Source organism: Mus caroli, chromosome 15 (genome assembly GCF_900094665.2).
Source record: "Mus caroli chromosome 15, CAROLI_EIJ_v1.1, whole genome shotgun sequence".
NCBI lineage: Eukaryota > Metazoa > Chordata > Mammalia > Rodentia > Muridae > Mus > Mus caroli.
In genome coordinates this window covers 77,526,319-77,544,751 of record NC_034584.1, presented here as the reverse complement: position 1 = coordinate 77,544,751, position 18,433 = coordinate 77,526,319, and the positions used below count along the sequence as shown (strand labels likewise).

The 18,433-nt window shown below is 51.3% G+C and overlaps 1 protein-coding gene across 3 annotated transcripts in view; it reads right to left on the bottom strand.

The window, feature by feature from the left end:
- Positions 1 to 153: 153 nt before the first annotated feature.
- Positions 154 to 18,433, bottom strand: part of Bik (BCL2 interacting killer) — a 19,957-nt gene continuing 1,677 nt past the window's right edge. For 2 of the 3 annotated variants that reach the window (XM_029470146.1, XM_029470147.1), the window contains exons 2-3: positions 2,230 to 2,401; positions 154 to 628 (exon numbers count right to left, since the gene is read on the bottom strand). In XM_029470146.1, coding sequence (XP_029326006.1) covers positions 526 to 628; positions 2,230 to 2,401 — 275 coding nt within the window. In that variant the 3' untranslated portion in view covers positions 154 to 525. Of the gene's footprint in view, positions 629 to 2,229; positions 2,402 to 16,406; positions 16,507 to 18,433 lie in introns of those variants that run through there. The other variant, XM_029470148.1, reaches the window with a different exon arrangement.

The window sequence follows — 18,433 nt, the reverse complement described above, 5'->3', positions numbered from 1 at the left end:
AATGAGGTTGTAAGTATCAACCAAACACAACACAATCCGGGTGTGAGACACGCCTCTCCTAGGCCTATATAAAGCAGCACCAGGGCTGGGCAAAAGGTCTTTCGCCTCTGCAATCAAGCTCTCCCAATAAACGCGTGTAGAAGGATCCTGTTGCAGCGTCGTTCTTGCTGGTTGAGTCGGACGCGCGCAAGAATGGCCCACAGAGAGCCCCTGTGCACCTCTGGTTCTCTCTGCCCAGAGCCACCCTCAAGGAGCACCTCCCTCTCTGAAGGCCCCTGAGCCTCGCTCAGACCCACACGGCCTTGTGAGTTGGGATCTCTCCGGATTCTTCAGCTTGAGGGGCAATAGAAAGGCCCTGAGTGGTGCTTGATCTACTGCTAAGGCCAGAGGGAGGATTTGGGGGACCCACGTGGGGGCTGGAAGGCAAGGGGTTTCAAGCTTGCCTGAGAACTCCCACACTCTTCTTCCAAGGTTTGCAGGGCTCCCTTGGGGCCCAGCCCTGTCCGGTTCACCCTGGGTAACTGGTTACCTTTGCATAGCAATCCCAGGCAGCTGGACCAGACGGGGGCTCCGCAGACACAGGTCCATCTCATCGCCGATGCAGGCCAGCCTCAAGGCCACCTGGTTTCTGCAGGAAGGCATACATAAGGCAGTTTGGTGTGGTTATGCTGGGGGGGGGCCATACCACACACCCAGCCTAGTTTCCATGGGATTCAGGACCCAGCAAGAGGAAGGCAGTGGGATACTGGGGGGAGGGGAGGGCTAGCAGCAAACCTCCTCGGTGTCCCTCTTATCCATGGGTGCACTTATGAGTAAAAGCCATTTCAAATGGGCCCCTGTAGAATAAGCCACAGGCTACTGAGACATTAGGCAGAGGGCCCAACGTGAGACCTATCCCAGCCTATACCCCATGTCTGCCTCTTGTGGAAGTCAGACACAAAAGTACTAAGGGATGTCTTGTGAACCTGCCCGGAAGTCCGGGACAGCTTACTTCTGCTTACTCCAGGAACTTTCCTTTAGAGAATCTTGGGGAGGGGCCTACCTGGTGAGCTTTGAAGAACAAGTGTGTGTGTGTGGGGGGTGTGCTTGGAGCCCCTTCAGTTGGCTTCCTATAGGGTCTCAGTCTATCCTGCTTCCCGAGACCTGTCCCTGGTTCCCAGACTCAGAACACTGGTGCCTGCACCTTCTCCAGATGGAGAGCAGTAAACCAAATTCCCAAGTGAGCCAGGCGTGGTAGCACGTGCCTTCAATTTAAAGAAAATCTCAGGGGCTGGAGAGGTGGCTCAGCAGCTAAAGGTACTTGTTGCTCAGGCAGACGACATGATTGTTTACAGTCACCTGTAATTTCAGTTCCAAGGGCTACAGCGTCCTCCTCTGAGTACTGCAGGCACCAGGGATATACATAGGGCACAGACGTACGTGCAGGCAAGCACTCATGCACATAAAATAAATCTTTTAAAACAATAAAAGTCTACATTGAAACAGGAGACACACTTGTGTGGTGAATACACACACACACACACATACACACACTGAAACCAGCCTGGCTAAGCCCTTCCTGGGGTTTGCCCACACATTCCACACCAGCGACGCAGCAGCTCACTGGAAAGTCCCTACAGAGGGCATCTAGAGAGCCACCTGCTCCACACACCCAGTGTCCTAGGCCTCTTTCTGATTCTGATGGTCACAAGGGTTCAAGGAACCTGGAAGGTTGCCTGGCAACCGAGTTGAGCGGTTTTGGTCCCGCCTATTCCCTGGGAGACCCCCAGGAAAACACTGCCCACTTCACTGTGGCTTCACTCCACTCAGGAATGGAGCAGAAAGTGAGGCGACACTGATTCCACAACCAGAGTGGCAGAGAGCCCTGAAGCTGAGGGTACACGTGAAGAGCCTGTGCTGACCTGCCTATGTGCAGAAGGACTCGCCCTGGCCAGTATGGCTGCTCTCTCTTTCTGCTGGGAAATGAAGGATGGGTCTCAGAGCCTGAGCAGGGAGGGACCTGGCCTTCTGGACAGAGAGGCAATAACAGATAAGCCCTCTGCTAGTGAAACCAGACGGCCCAGGTTCAGGTTGCATTGTGCTGGTCCCGACACCCAGGAAACACACTAGAGCCCTGTGTGGGTGGGGGGACCTCCGGGAGCTCCTTGCCCTGTTCTCCCTACCCCCACTCCTCTATATAGAAGGTGCTGTTCCAACCCATGTCCAGTGGAGAGTCCAGTCAGGCCCTACCTGCCTTCCACGCACTCCATGAGGTCCACGTCTCTCACAGGACTAAGGTTTTCCCCAGCCACAGGCTCCTTCATGCTGGGAGCCTCAGAGGCCACTGGAGGTTGGGGGACCTGGTCGTGTGGAACAGTCTTGATGACGTCTCTGGCCATAAGTCTCGCCTCCGACATGTGTTCTGTGGGATAAATAAGGCAGAGCGTGACTAGATCTCCAGAACTATGTGCCAGCGGCTACTGGGGCTCAGACCAACAGACCATAGTAGGTGCTTGGTATGTGGGGTACAGAAAGCCCCCGGGGACTAGAAGGCCTTGGTATATGAGTGTTCCTGACCCTCCTCTGTCCCAGAATGAGTCACAAAACCCAGAGATGCTTCCATCCAGGCTGCTCACATAAGCTGGGGAATTTTTCCCAAAGCAGGCCACCAAGCTTCAACAAGCTTCTGGTCCTCTGTCCTGGTCCCTTGAAGATCAGGACGTTCAAAGACTCTGAATAGACTCCCCACTGGCCCCACCCCAGTCTGTCCAGAGCGTGCTAATGCTGTTTGCCCAGCCATAGCTCTGCACACCACTGCCCAGTAGCAGACCTGAGCATCAAACCAAGTTTGTTGGGCTGGGAGAAAAGCTCGTCTGTACCATGCAAGCATGAGGACTTGACTTAAGATCTCCAGAGAATGCAAGGCAGGACTCTGGAGGGGCTGTGTGCAGCACTACATGCCTGGAACCCTAGGACTGTGGAGCTGAAAACAGAGTCCCATGGGGCTTGCTGGCCGGCCAGCCCAACTTCATCAGTGAGTCCCAGGTTCCAGAGCCTGTCTCAGAAACCCAAGTCACGGCTGGAGGGACGGGTTAATCAGGTAGAGAGAGTGTGTACCGCTCTTGCCAAGGAACAGAGTTCAATTCCCAGAATCCACATCGGCAGCTCGCAACCCCTTATAAACTCCAGGTGCAGGGGCTCAGAGCCCTCTTTCGCCCTCCATACACACACATACGCATACAACATACAATTACCAAATCTTCGGGGGGAGGGGACCCAAGGTGGATGGCTCCTGGGGGAACAGCAATGTTGACTTCTGCCCTCTACATGTGTGCATACACACACATGCATGCATACCCACACATAAAACATGCATATATACAAAAGTTCTTCATGTCTCCAGGTCTTCATGCCTGAAGGCTCCCATGAGGTAGAAAAAGTGACTGCCACTTTTCTGTCTTTGACCGTCTATGACAGAAACATGAACCCACGACCCCTGTAATGGGGGCGGGGGAAATATGTCAGACTCTGCTGCCCCATATCTAAGAATAACCTTCTTGCCTCTGTGGCCATTTCCTCTGAGGTGCTTGGGCCGTCATCCCACTCTCCCCGACTCCTCCCCCACCCCCCAGCCCCTCCAGAGTCATGCTCCACACAGGCTGTGTGCCTCAGCAAGTCACCAAATCCTGGGTCTCTGAAGTGGAAGATGCTCAGGACCCCAGCTCTGTCCCTGGGGACAGAGGAAAGCCCAGGCACCCCTGCCCACGAGACTGAAGTGAGCTCCCAAGGAGAGGGACTCCACCACTCTGATTTTATGAAGAGCACAACTCTCGGGTTTCACTGTTTTCATCCCTGGGGGTGGAACCTGAACCTCACATAAGACAGGGCTGTGTGTGCCACTGGGCCACACCTGCAGCCTCACTCCTTCTTTACTTATTCTTTTCTTAGTCTCAGTGTGTGTGTGTGTGTGTGTGTGTGTGTTGTGTGAGATGGAAGGGGACACATGCCACACTGGCCATGGGGAGGTCAGAGGACAACTGCAGAGTCTGTCCTCTCCTTCTGCCTTCACATGGGTTCTAGGAATCACACTGAGGTCACCAGGTTTGCAAAACAAGCCCCAGTGAGAGCCTCTTCCCAGGCCCTTGACCCTCCCCCACCCCCACCTTTGAGACTAGCTTTTTTTATGTAGGCCTGGATGTCCTGGAACTTTCTCTGTAGACCAGCCTAGCCTTGAACTTGAGATCTGTCTGCTTCTGCCACCTGGTGCCGGGATTAAAGGGATGAGTCCCTATTCCCCGCCTCCTTTAATGTCTGCTATTGCTCTGGAGTAATTATGACAAATGGGCAAAATAAGATGAGAGTCCTCCATGATCCCATGCTGGTCAGTCTTTCCTTTAAACACGCCTGTAGCCACATAGGCATCTTCCAAACCAAGGTCGCCCCACAGTGCTTTGCAGCCCCCTCTCCCTCAAACTCCTGTCAGAGGCTTCATTTTGATCTCTAACCATCTCTCAACTCTTGCTAGGACAACACCTCTGCACCAGCACTCATTGAGGTCCATCAAGACCCTCTCACACATTCTCTTGCCCAGTATCCCTTGCAATGCTGGTTCATGAGACCAAGTCTGGACAGTGAGGTCTCCAAGAATTTGGACACAGGGTTGGAAGAAAGGGAGCAGAGGCCAAGCTCACAGGAACACAAAGACCCTGAACCTACAAAGACCATGCTGTCCCAGGTAGAACTTTCTGCCACCAACACAACAGCATAAATACATAAACAAAATAAATCTTTAAAAAAAGATTTACTTATTTATTTTAAGTAAGTATATGAGTACACTGTAGCTGTCTTCAGACACACCAGAAGAGGGCATCAGATCCCATTACAGATGGTTATGAGCCACCATGTGGTTGCTGGGAATTAAACTCAGGACCCCTGGAAGAGCAGTCAGCACCCTTAACCACTGAGCCATCTCTCCAGCCCTTATCTTGTATTTTCTATCCAAAGAAATATATGTGATCACCTCAGACACCTTCTGTACAATATCAGTAGGAGGACTCATTGTGACAATGATGATTATCATTGTCACCTATCCTATAAACGAGTCACAATATATGACTAAGAAACAGGGTACCTCTAGTGGAGAATCTGTTGAAAAACTTAATAATTGCTCAACTGGAAGGATTCCAACCATCAAACAAATCCAGGAGGCAGGTAGCATGCACTGGTTCAGAAGCACCGTGATCTCTTTGATGTTTAGAGGAATAATGTTGCCATGGCCTGGGAGGTCACTTCAGCTATGTAGAGCACATAAGGGGGTACAGAGTCCCCTGGACCACTATATTTCTCCATTGGACGTGATGCATTGCAGGAAGCAAGAGCATATGACAGACGGGGTGGAGAGGTATGAGATGCAGTCATCTCTGTACAGCAGGAAACGGAGACCATTGCCATCAAGGCAATGATGGTGTGGATCTGGGCTCTTAACTGCCCAACTCAAACACTTGTAATCTCTGCCTTCAGGGGGCTAAGGCAGAAGGATTGTTTTGAGTTCAAGGCCAGTCCAGTACTCTCTAGTCTAGCCAGGGCTTCAGGAAGCAGAGACCTTTTCTTTTCTTTCTTTTTTCTTTTTTTCTTTTTTAAAAGAAAAGAAAACAAAAGAAATGAAATGAAAAAGGAAAAAGGCATTGAGCAGTCCTAAGAATCCAAAATTCAAAAGCTTGAGCCCTAACATCATACCACATGTGTGATGATAGCTCAGGGTGTGGGAACTTTATCCTAAGCACAGGATTACTTAACATTCCATATATACCCTATAAGTTACCCTCAGCCCATATGTGAAAGTGCATAGGAGAGGTAAGGGTAACTGAATTTCATGCGTAGGCTCTGACCTCATCCCCATACTGTGTGCGTGTGTGTGTGTGTGTCTGTGTGTGTGCACGCATGTGCATGCTACGCACACTCCAGTGAAGTCTGCTTGACAGGCTGAGAAGCCTGGGAGCACTCACGAGGCAAAGAGTTAGTCTGTATTAGTCTGGTGTATGGATCCACGTGCTCTCTTTTAGTATTAAGTGCCTTTTAAGATTGAATTCTGACATAGCCAGAGCCTTCACCAGTGTTCCAATGTCCTAGAAAATGCTTTTTTTTTTTGGTTTTTCGAGACAGGGTTTCTCTGTATAGTCCTGGCTGTTCTGGAACTCACTCTGTAGACCAGGCTATCTTCGAACTCAGAAATTTGCCTGCCTCTGCCTTCCAAGTGCTGGGATTAAAGGTGTGTGCCACCACACCTGGAGCTTGGTAAAGACAGTGAAACTAATTAAGCATTACAAAAGACGGAGCCAGCAGCTCAGGGCTGGTGTTGACTAAGGATAGTAGCCAATCTCACCCAAACAAGGGAATACCATGAAAGAGCCAGGGAATCCCACTGAGATAGAAATCTTCAGTACAGGCTACATTGCATATTAGAAGCAAGTTGGTGAATTCTTCTGACCAGTGGAGATTCTCCAGATACTTAAAGTTACACTCATAAGAATTTACCAAGGCCTAGGAAATAGGGGGTTTGTGGTATTGCAGTATTCATGAGAAGGTCTGCTAGAGCAGAACCCCTGGTGATGGGCTTAACCATAGACTAGCTTTACACCTGGCTCCCTTCTTAGTGGTAGCAGCCTGGTCCCTGCCTTCTTTTGATTGATGTATACATTCCTTTTGTATTATGTGACTTGGTGGATTGTATCTCGTCTGGTTTCTTGCTATTCTGCTGTATAAAAAGTTTGATGCTCGACCTGACAAAAGACATTCAGATGCGCGCGCGCGCGCGCGTGTGTGTGTGTGTGTGTGTGTGTGTGCAAGTATGCATGAAAAGGCCCAAGGTCAACGTTGGCATCTTCCTTGGTTGCCCTCCACTTATTTTTTGAGGCAGGGCTCTTCACTTGGGCCTGGAGTCCTTTCTGCTGGACAGCAAACCTCAGGGATCCTCCTGTCTCTGCTGCTCCTGCTCTTGGGTTGCCGGCAAGCACAGCCAGGCTTGGCTTTCTGTTTCGGTGCTGAGGATGTCAACAGTCACCATCCAGCCCCAGACCTTAATATAGCTCACTATAGATAAGCAGCTGACATCTTAAATCCAAAACATTTCTGGTGCCCAATCCTGAGATGGTACAAAGGTCCTGCTTGCTGGCTTGGGCCTGCTTCCCTACCCTGCACTGTGTCCGAAGTGCGTGTAAAGATTCCTTTATTTCACCTCCCAACAATCCAGGGAGGGACAGCATACTTGCCTAGTATGCACAAGACCCTGGCTTCATCCCCAGCAACACACAGGGACGCACAAGAACCACCCTGAAAGTGACTTTCTGTTCAAAGAGAACACTGGGTCTTAGAAAAGTTCATACTGAACCAAGAATGGATGGTGACCTAAGACTTCCTGTCCCTTCTCCGAGGCAGACTAATAATGTCCATCGTAAAGTGGAGTGACCGCAGGCACAGTGTGCAAAGTCATCCTCTCGAGGACACGAGACTAGACAACATTCACTCGTCACTCCCTGTACTAAAGAAAAAGATGGCTGGAAGCCTAGGCCCTTGGGAGACTAGAACATAAGCTGTGTCACTCCAGGTGTCTCAGGACTGACTTGAGACGGGTGACTGTCAGCAATGCACCTCAAATCCGAGCGATCAAGGAGCCCTGAGTGCACACAAGGTGACATCATCAGCCACCACAGCAGGCAAGAGGGCGTGGTGAGCTCCAGGCTTTGAGAAGCCATATAAGGGGTAGCATTGTTCTTCCTTCCAGAAATGGAAAAAGGAACACACGTCCAGGGTTTCTGTCTCAACAAAGAGGTGGCTGTCTCCCCTTCCTGAGAGGAAGGTGGAGAAGAGGTGGACACCTGTTCCTGACGAAAGCTCAAATCTCACAGGAGCCGGGCCTCAAGGATCAGAAGCGTAAACACAGCCACAGCTAAACACAGCCACAGCCGCAGCACCTGCCAGGGCAACACCTTTGCCTGGAGGCAGAAGCTGTGGGCTACAGCGAGAGGGACAGGGAGGGGCCCCACCTGCTCAGTGTGCCTGTCAGACAGAGCTGCAAGACTATAAAGTAGGAGCAAGCCCCCTGCACCACTAGGCCAGGACCTGTGGAAGGGGCCTGGCCAGGTCTCACCTGGCATCACCCATGTGCTCATACAGGTACCTCAAAACTCTTGCCACATTTGTCCCAGGGAGGGCTTGGCAGCAGTTACAAAGAAAAGAGACAGCCCAAGGATCTACAATACAGAGATGCCAGCTTGTCTTTAGCTAGCTTGGCTCGAAGCCACTCAGAGCCCCGATAGGCCATGATAGGCCCTTTCCCAGGCTGAGCTTGTACTTCATAGGAGCCATTCCCAACCCTGGGCAGAGGCCAGCAATGCCACCATCTCACTGGGGCATGACCTCACTGACCGTGTCACTGTGCTGCCAGCTTTCTGACAGGCAGGGAGGAGAAAGTAGGGCTCACACAGAAGGCAGGATGGGAAAGCCACAGTTGTCCTACACTGGGGCAAGGAAAAGGCTCACCATTAGGACAGTTGGGGGGGGGGGGCTCTCTCCTGCTAAGCCTCCTTCGACACGTCAGCAGGCATGTGTGTCTATGTACCATCATGTTTATCTCGGAATATCAGAGTAGACAGACATAGGTCAATATGCCAAAGACTAGCTCCATACACCAAGCCAAACGGATTTCACTGAACAATCATGGTAGCACACGCCTTTCATCTCAGCACTCCAGAGGCAGAGGCAGGGGGATCTCTGTGAGTTTGGTCCAGTCAGGCTGATCTATATAGTGAGTTCCAGGTCAGCCAAGGTTACACAGTGAGACCCTGGGGGGAGGGTGCGGTGGGGGGGGGGGTAGTTGAACACGAGTGCATTTTTTTTTTCTTACAGTAACAACAAAAAAAGGAAAGGAAAAAAAAAGCAAGGAAGAGAAAAAGAAGGCTTCAGGTCAAGTTAGCTTTGTAAAATCTTCATTCAGACACTCTAAAACGCCTACATAAAGGATGGGAAAGAAGCAGGCATAATGGCACAGGCTATACCCCCCGCCCCCGACTCAGGAGGTGGAAGCAGGAGGATCAAGAGTTTAAGGCCAGCCTGGTCTACATAGCAAGTTAGAGGACATCCTGAGCTATCTGAGGCTTCACCTCAAAAACACCAAACATAAAATAGTTATAGATACCATCAAAGATGCAGACAGGTAAGAGAGACACGGGCATGCTTATGGCCAACATGTCTTGGCGTGGTGCAGACTAGAAGAAGTATGTGCAAACGCGTGTGTCTGCATATGTCTGTGAGTGTGTGTGTACCTGTTGGGTGGGCCTTGTAAAACTGTGTCCAGAACCTTGCTGCCCTGTGGCTCAGGCCAGGGGTGACTCGGCATGCAAAGCCATTTCCCTGGGAAAGCAGGCCAGGCCCTAATTTGCATCTGTCTCCTCCTCCTCTTCCTTCTCTCCCCAGCCTCCAGCCTCCACCTCTTTACCTTCAGCTCCACCCCAGAGCAGACCCATGTTCCCAACCCACCCCAAGGCAGGAGCCACAACAGGATGGAACTTCAGCCCAGAAACTGGACACCTGGACTTCTCCTTGATCCTCTGCCCTGACACGCTGAACTCCGAGCCTCCCGAGTACCAGATGGCTGCTGACACCAGAGGCCTGAGAGAACCGGACCTGCTGGAGGGTCAGGCACCCATCTCCATCTTCCTTAGAACCCTCTTGGACTCCACAGCTCTTACATCTTGACAAGCTCAGGACAGACTTCACTCTGACCTCCTTACCATCCTAACCTCAACTCACCTTTCCCATCCTCAGGACTCAATTTCCCTACACGCTGTTCAGTGGAGATAATGCAGCCACATTGCTGGGACTCCTTGTCCAGGCAAGAGTTCTAGGGCTTGCCCCTGTTAGAACCTGAAGGGTGTGTTATGTTAGCAAGGCTCAGCTCTGTGGATTTGCTCCCTCGGCATCCAGTGTAGCTCTCCCACTGCCACCAGAAATCAGCTCATTTAAACCAAAGCCCCATACTCCGCTCCAAATAGGCAAGTTCACACTCTCTCGGGCATTCTGAGTTTCAGGTGTGTGCGCCATGAGACTCCTGCAGGTACCCAGCAGCCCCTGGGGAAACTTAGTGGGCTGTGAGTTCCAATTCTCAGCATCCATCCAAAAGAAAGCCTGGTATGAGCTGTGCAGTGGTGGCGCGCACCTTTAATCCCAGCACTCCAGAGGCCTAGTCTACAGAGCGAGTTCCAGGACAGCCAGGGCTGTCTCATCAAACAAAAACAGACACGTAAACCACAACAAAAAAACAAAGCAAAACACAAAAATCTGGGATAATGCGGCTTGGCCTGACTCTTAACAGTGACAGGAGGATCCCTGGGGCTCACCGCCCGAGCAGTCTAGCCAAATCCGTGAACTCCAGGTTCAGCAAGACACTCTGTCCCCCAAAATGTGGGGAGTGATTGAGGAAGACACCCATCACTGACGTCTGGCCTCCATACACCTGCCCATTCACACACACACACACACACACACACACACACACACAGGTGCAGACAAATACACCTACAGAGGGATCTCAGGGGGAGGGAGGCCAGAGGAGGGGCGTGGCCTTTCTACCACAGATACATCCACCACCGTTCAGTCTGATTCCACGCCTGTGGAACCCAAGACCAATTCAAAGAAAAATGAAAATTCCCACTAACAGCTCAAACTGGTGGAGCATAGAGATGGTTGTCTTAAAGTATTTTTTTTTCCCAAGCCAGGACCCCAATCTCAGGAACCTACATTCGTCCAAAACAGTTTGCTTGAGGGTGGGGTGGGCGGGGCTCACTTCCCAGCAGTGACAGAGAAACAGTAGAAAAGGAAGGAAGACAGGGAGGATAAAGAAAGGAAGAGACCTTTGAGCCTGTGGGTGTTGTCCAGTAACCTGGGAAGTGGTAGCCTGGAAGTAACCCCACAGGCTCAACCCTTCAGTCTGGCCTGCATTTGTCACCACCAACCTCAGCTCTGTCCCCACTCCCACCCCTGCCCGAGGACAGACACAGTTAGATTGATCCGTTTGATTTCTTGTGTTTTGCCTACATGTATGTGCGCCTGGCACGTGCAATACCCTTGCAGGCCAGAAGAGGGCACAGGGTCCCCTGGAACTGTAGCTATTTGCGGTTGTGGATGGCCTACTGTGGATACCAATATTCACATTTCATGGGTCACAGAGCCATTCATAGTTATCTGTAAATGACCTCACAGAAGAAAGATCTGGAAGCAAACCTTGGAAGAGGGCAATGGCACTTACAGAAGTGATTGCCAGAGGACAGGGAGCAGCAGTCCTCAGCTTAGACAGCCAAGGCAAACTTTTGTTTTGTTTTAAATGAAGTACCCTGGGTTTCAAGGCTGGCCTTGAACTTCTGATTCTTTTGTCTCCACCTCCTGAGTGCTGGGATTCCAGACACACTGTACCATGTCCAGTGTTATGCAGTACTGGGAAAAGACCCCAGAATTTCATGGATGCTAAGCAAGCACACAGCCAACCGAGCCATCCTCAGCCCCCAGCTTAAATGTTGGACAAAGGGGACTTAATTGCCTATCATCCTGGACCCCAGCACAGAGCTGCTCCCCAGATCTCTATTGCCCTCTCCCACAGTGCTGCTGAGGATTGCAGGGAGACACATAAGGTCATTCAGCTGTGTATAGGGAAGGCACCCACCCACCCGGGTTCTGTTTCCTTCTTGCCGGGCACACGACCTGAGACCTGCAATTGTTTAACATGTATTTCTCTGGGGGACATTCCAGGCCCCTCAGAACCTCTGGGTTCTGTGTAACTTTGGACAGATTCCCTTAGGCCTCCTGGACCCCTAATTCCTCTTCAGGGAAGAGAAGCTCAGAGGTATGTTTGCCGGGTTAATCCTCTCTGAGAATACTGCAGTCTGGGACTGCAGCTCTGTGGCAGAGCACCTCTGTGGTAGGCACCAGGGCCAGGCTTTGTCCAATCTGCAGGGGAAATGTAACAATGCTCCTGATTGCCTGTTTGAGTCAATCTCTGTCTCTCTCTGTCTCTCTCTCTCCCTCCCTCCATCTCTCCCTCTCCCTCTCTCTCTCTCTCTCACTCTCTCTCTTTCTCACCAGAACTCTGTGCTTTTCTGTTTCGATTACAGAAGGCCAGAGTAGCAAGCTACCTCCTCCCCTTTCAGCTTCTAAGTTCTTCATATGCTCTGGAATGTTTGAGCCTGAGGAGGAAGTACCAGAATTGACTGGGCTCCTCTGGGAGGTGGACTCCATCCTCTGCCTTCCTTCTGGTGGCATTGGGCTCTTACCTAGACCCTTTACTGAGCCTTCAGCATCCCATGCCCCAAGTAAGCCAGACGGCCTGCTTGCTTCTTGGCCCTCTGTCTCCAGGACAGAATTCCACTGCTGTCCCAGCACCTAGGGTCAGCTGACTTGGATAGGGCACTTGGCTCTTTATGGCCTCATTAAATGTTTACCTGTCTGTCTGCCCAGGGAAAGTCCTCTGCAAAACAGCAAGAATGAGCAGTTCACGGGGACAAGGGGGGACAATGCCCCTGTGTAGAGGACCCTGGAGTGGTCTCCAGCACCCAGCCTCCCACCAGACGGTCAGGTAGGTTCTCCTTCACTCCCCTCCCGAGCATAGTGAGCCTCCTCTCAGGTCGGGTAACTGGGCACCACATTTTCTCCCATCTCCTGAAAAACAGGTTTCCTTGGCAGTGCCCAGAGGGTGTTTTGTATTGTCACAACTCAGTGTTGACACTAGGTAAATCAGCTGCCCTCTCCGTGCCACCCTGTGCCCTGCCCTCTCCCGCCTGCCCGGGATGCATTTGCTAACACTTTTTTTCTCCTGAGGTTCGGCTTTAGCCAACCAAGGGTAGGAGAAAGGAAGCAGCCACACAAGTCCAGTCCAGACCCGCTGCTGGCTTCCTGGTGGCCACTCCCAACAAAAGCTGGGCATCGTTCGGCACTTCCTTGAAACAGCTTCCGAATTGTTCTAGGCAGAGAGCAAAACAGTGATTTCTCTGGCGGGATTCACTCAGTCAGCCGCAGAGGAAGTAAGGGTCATTAATTGTCTACGAATGTAACCAACTCACTGAAAACAGGATGCTTTCCAGGGGGGGGGGGGATTCTGTCTGTGGTAGGACAGCCTGAAGACTCACTGGCAAATATGGCCTTCCAAATACCCCTGCCCTGCTACTAAGAGAGGTGGGAAAGGAACATAAGACAAGATGGCGAATTGTATGTACCTGTGACTTTTCTTTCAAGGCAGGGTCTCCTGTATTCTACATTGGGCTCCAACTCAATATGCAGCCAAGAATGAATGACCTTGAACTTCTGCTTCCTTCCAAGTGCTAGCTAGTGTTGGCCTCCATCCCTGGTGTATACTGTCCTGGGAGCTGAACCCAGGAATCTGTGTGTGTTATCCCGCCTCTCTACCAACTGAGCTACATCTCCAGTCCACAAGCTCCGGTTTCTTTGCTCTCAGCGAATCCAGCAGTGATTTCATTACTGTATATCAACCACCTTACAGTGACCAGCATGCAGGTAAGCCCTCCATCCAGAGAGAGTTCAGGCTATGATGGGCACCGGGAACCTAAAATTTGATGTTCCTTGTCTCACAGAACATGCAGGCTATGAATACATGAGTTTATTTCAGACAGCCAAGGGCATAGGACAGAACAAATAATGGGTGAGATGTCAGGACGGGTGGACGTGGAGGGGTTGTCAGAGAAATGTTAACTGAGCAAAGACATCAGAAGATGAAAGGCCAGGGATGTATCACTCCGATGATCCCTTATAAACCTCCCAGTGCTTGAAGATGCTACAAAAAAGGATCAACTGTGGCAGGAGAGTAGCTCCATTACAGAAAGCCAGAGTAGCAAGCTACCTCCTCCCCTTTCAGCTTCTAAGTTCTTCATATGCTCTGGAATGTTTGAGCCTGAGGAGGAAGTACTAAAGTTGTCTGGGCTCCTCTGGGAGGTGGACTCCATCCTCTGCCTTCCTTCTTCCTTCTGCCTTCTAGGTGTTGGGCTCTTACCTAGACCCTTTATTGAGCCTTCAGCATCCCATGCCCCAAGTAAGCCAGACAGCCTATTTGCTTCTTGGCCCTCTGTTGCTTAAAATACACAAAGCCCAGGGTCCCATCCCCAGGTCTGGAAACAAAACAGAAGGCTAACTTTAAAATGCTAACTAGGGTTCAGCTTAGAAGATAAGTTAAACGAGCCTGTCACCAAGTTGGAAAATGACACACTGCGTTTTCCAGCTCAGGATGAGAGCCAGCATCCTCTGGCAAAGGTGCACATTTTGAGTTAAGAAAGTTAAAAAATAAGCAATAAAGACCCATAACCCCAGGATCTCAGAGGCACGAGAATTGAGAGTTCAAAGACAGCCTGGGCTATAAAGTGTGAGACCCTGTCTTCGAAATACAAAAAGAACAAACCACAGACAACCTTTAAAACCTAACTCTGGAGGAACAACTGAGAAACAGCAGCTCTGTGACTTTGAAGGGGAGGCGCTGTAATTAGATATGACCTGGGGGTCTCCAAAGATTGGGGTGTTGACATTTAATCCCCCTTGTGACGTATTTAAAGGGGAAACTCAACCTCACTGTGGGGTTTAGAGGCTGGACCTTTGAGAGGTGGGTAAAATGTACAATGTATGTCTTCTGCCAACAAAAGGGAGTCACCCAATATGGCCCCTCAACCCCACATGAACTCAGAATCACAAGCCAGAATAAATTTTACTTCTTTATAACCCAACCCAATGCACTGTATCTTATTAGCAACAGAAAGCAGACTAAAAGTCAGCACTAGGGAAGCAAACCGAAGGATTGAGAATGCAAGGCTAGCCTCTGCTACATAGTGAGGCTTTACTTAAGAAAAATGGTAGTACACACAGAGCTGTGAGTTCCATCCTCAGCTACAAATAACCTGGATACAATAACTATACCTGGAATCCTAGAACTCAGGTGGTGAAGGTAAGAGAATCAGGAGTCTCAAGACCATCCTCAGCTACATAGTAAGCTGGGGGCCAGCCTTGGCTACCTGAGACTTTGCCTCAAAACAAAACAAATAAAGTCTCAAATCCTAGAGTATAGAGGGGAGAAAATGGCGGGGTGGAGTGAGAGACGTGGGGAGGGGCAAGGCTGGGAGGTCAGGAGTGCCACCTGCCCTAGGCAGGACACTAGATCCAAAAGCAGCCAAGGACCCCAGGTGACCCTTCGGTGTATACTTTGTAAAGTAGCAACAGTAAACATGCCCCAACCTAGTGGAAATCAAGGTAGCATTGCTGAGCTACTCAGCTACTTCTTGGGAAAGGTCCCTCCCCACCGGGCTAAACCACAATGCAGTTCACAAACTCAACAAACTGAGGTCCAGAATGGTGGAGGAGCCTGTAGAAAGCCACACAGTCAGAACAGAAAGTAGGCCACAGGTAGAGAGGTTGGTGTGGCCTCTAAGAAAGCCCTCCAGGCTTTGAAGGAGCCAGCTCTATGTGGCCGTTGGGACATAAGCCTATCTGAAATGAGACCTGCTTCCCCGAGGTTAAAATTGAGGTTCACTGACAACTTCCCCATCCCCCAAAGTAGGTAGGAGACCAGCCTTCTTGAGAGCTGCAGCTGGCTCCAGGCCCCTGTAACAGTGTTATCACCTGCATCAACGCCAACAACAATAAACAACACTAAGTAGGGGTGGTTCAGTACACTTCAGAACAGCAATTAAGTTTACAAAACCACCTGCATCCGCATCCTGAAGGCCACAAGGCGGAAAAGTGACACAAGTACTGAGCCCCCAGTGCTGGTTGTGGCTGGTACACGGGCGACCTTGCGTCCGATGCACACCCAGTCCCTGCGCCTGGGCGCAGGCAGGTGGCTAGGAGCTTCGGGGAAGTGATGGTCTGAACTACCCAGGTCGCCTAAGAAGGCCCTTCTGCTGCCCCTCGAAGACCTATTTCCCCGGGTCCCAGAGAGGACAGATGCGAAGCTGGAGTCTGTCGGGAACAGGTGTGAACTACCAGGTCGCGGCAGGGGCAGTGCGAATCCCAGGATCCCCGAGGGAGGGACAGATGCGAACTCTCGGGTCCTCGCGGAGACAGGTGCGGACGCCATCTTCCGCCTGCGGCCCGGGCTGAGCCTGGCCGCCCTACTGTGGCAGTGCCGCGCCCTGGTCTCGAGCTGCTCCCCCTAAGTTTTCGACAACCAGGGCACAGCGACAACGAAGGCTACTTGCTCAGCGCGCCCTGGAACCAGGACACAAGGGCCACCCCAGTGCATGGACGCACAGCGAGACACGCGGACCAGGCTAGCACCTTCGGGGTGTCAGACGCAGAGGGGACCTTTCAGAGCCGGGGCCACCGAGGGATTTGGGCACGAGTCCCCAACTTTCCAGCAACTTGGGCTAGGGCTGCCCGACGCTTACCTGCCAAGCTGAGCTGGCGTAGCGGCGGGCGAGCTGCCCGAACACCTCTCGGCTGGGACGCCGTTGGCGGAGTCGGGGGCGCTGGCTGGAGGCGGGTTATTGTGAGCGGCGGGCTGGACCCTGATAGGTGGCCGCGCCCGCCCCGCCCCGCCCCTTTAACTCCTCCCTCCGGGGCTCCAAATCACCGGTCCCAATAAGTGGCTACAGAACCCCTGTTTTAAAGTCGTTAGCTTGCAGACATTCCTCTGTCGCCTGTAGACCTGCTACTGTATCCCCGCCAGTGTGTCTGCGAGTGTGCTTTCCCCAGATGCTGCCTCTGCCATCGCCGCGGCCAAACCTTAGCAAGGGCTGCCTACTTGGTCCTCATAGTACTCCTAAAGGCTCGGTGCTTCTGTGGCTTCCCTTTGCTCCCGCCTGCTACAAGTTTCCCACTGCACCTCCAAATCTCCCCCTTTCCCCTCTCTCTTCTCTCCCGGTGTATGGGGAGCTCTCCCAGCCCTATGGTGAAGACTTAGGGTGAAGGCGAGGATCGGTAGGAGAAGTGGGAGGAGTTCAGTCTTCAGTTCCCTGGAGCAGGGGCTCCGAGGTGAGTAAAGATGGAGCACTGGCCGAATTACAAAGTAACCACTATCTATACAACAACAAAACTTGTTTATCCCAAGTCAGCTCCCCTCCGTGTAGCAGAGGTCAGAATCTGGGGCAGGTGCCTCCTACTGCGTGCTTTGTCAAGTAGTCAGCTGGACTCTTCCCTCTCCTGTCAGGAGAGAGGTGGTAATACTTGGGTTTCCTTAAATCTTCTCTTGACACCGGAAGGCGGCCCCTCCCCCCACATGTTAGAAGGTCCTAGGCAGAATTTAATCTTAGAGGCCTTCCTATCCTGCCACTCAGATCTTTCCAGTTCTGTGGTCCTTCTGTCACCTCCAAGCCCAGAAGCAAATTGAACCCTGATCTTTGGCCATAGCCATCAGGGATTGTCACAACCTGGAGTTGGGGGCAGGAGACCTTGAAGCCTCTCTGCCAGTACATTTTGCAGATGAATTTGCAGAAAATTGAGACTGAGAGAAGAGAGGCAGTGACAAGGGGTCTCACAGTCCAAAAAGACCTGACCGGTCAGCAGATGCTTGCAAGGGTCTCTGGAGGCACAATGCCAGGCACATAGTAAATGTTCCGTAAACAGTAGACAAGGTGGAGGAAGGAGGCCAGTTTGAGGTCAGATGGGGACTTAGGAGCCCAGGGGAGGGGGTGAGTGAAAATATTTAGCCTGCAAGATCCCCAAGGCAACACGCTGATCAAATGGGAGGCTAGCACAGTGACTCAATCCCTGAACGGCCTGCCGCTGGGGAGGCTAGGAAGTTGGGTAGGTTCCGGGCAATATAGCAAGAATTCACTATTTGGAGGGGTTTGTTTATTTGTTTGTTTGTTTGTTTGTTTGTTTTTTCAAGACAGGGCTTCTCTGTGTAGCCCTGGCTTTTCTGGAACTCACAGAGATGTGCCAGCCCCAGCCTCCCTAGTGCTGGGATTAAAGGGGTGCACCAACCACTACTACCACCAGGCTGAGAATCCATGTCTCAAATTACAAAGAAAAACTGGGTGTGTTGATACCCCTGTCATCTCAGGTTTGGGAAGTGGAAGCAGGAAGGCCAAGGCGTTCAAGGCTACATACGCAGTTTTCCAGTGAGTTCCAGGAGAGCCTGGGGTACAAGAGACCCTGTCTAAAATCAATTAAAAGAAAGAGAGACAAATGAAGGGAAATGGGGCAAAATCACTTAAATAAGAGTGTGGCTTCCTGTTAGTGCTCCATAATTGGGTCAGATGCAAGAAGTAATACAAGTGGTGACACCTTCTGTCCCCAGGGCTCACCTTTGCTCTTCTCTTCCCTTCTTTTGAAACATTTATTCATTCATTCTGTTGGAGAGGGGACTATGTGTGTGAAGGTCGGAAGACAACCTTCAGAGGTCAGTTTTCTCCTTCACCACGTAGATCCCATGTTCTTTTTTTTTTTTTTTTTTTTTTTTTTTTTTTTTGGT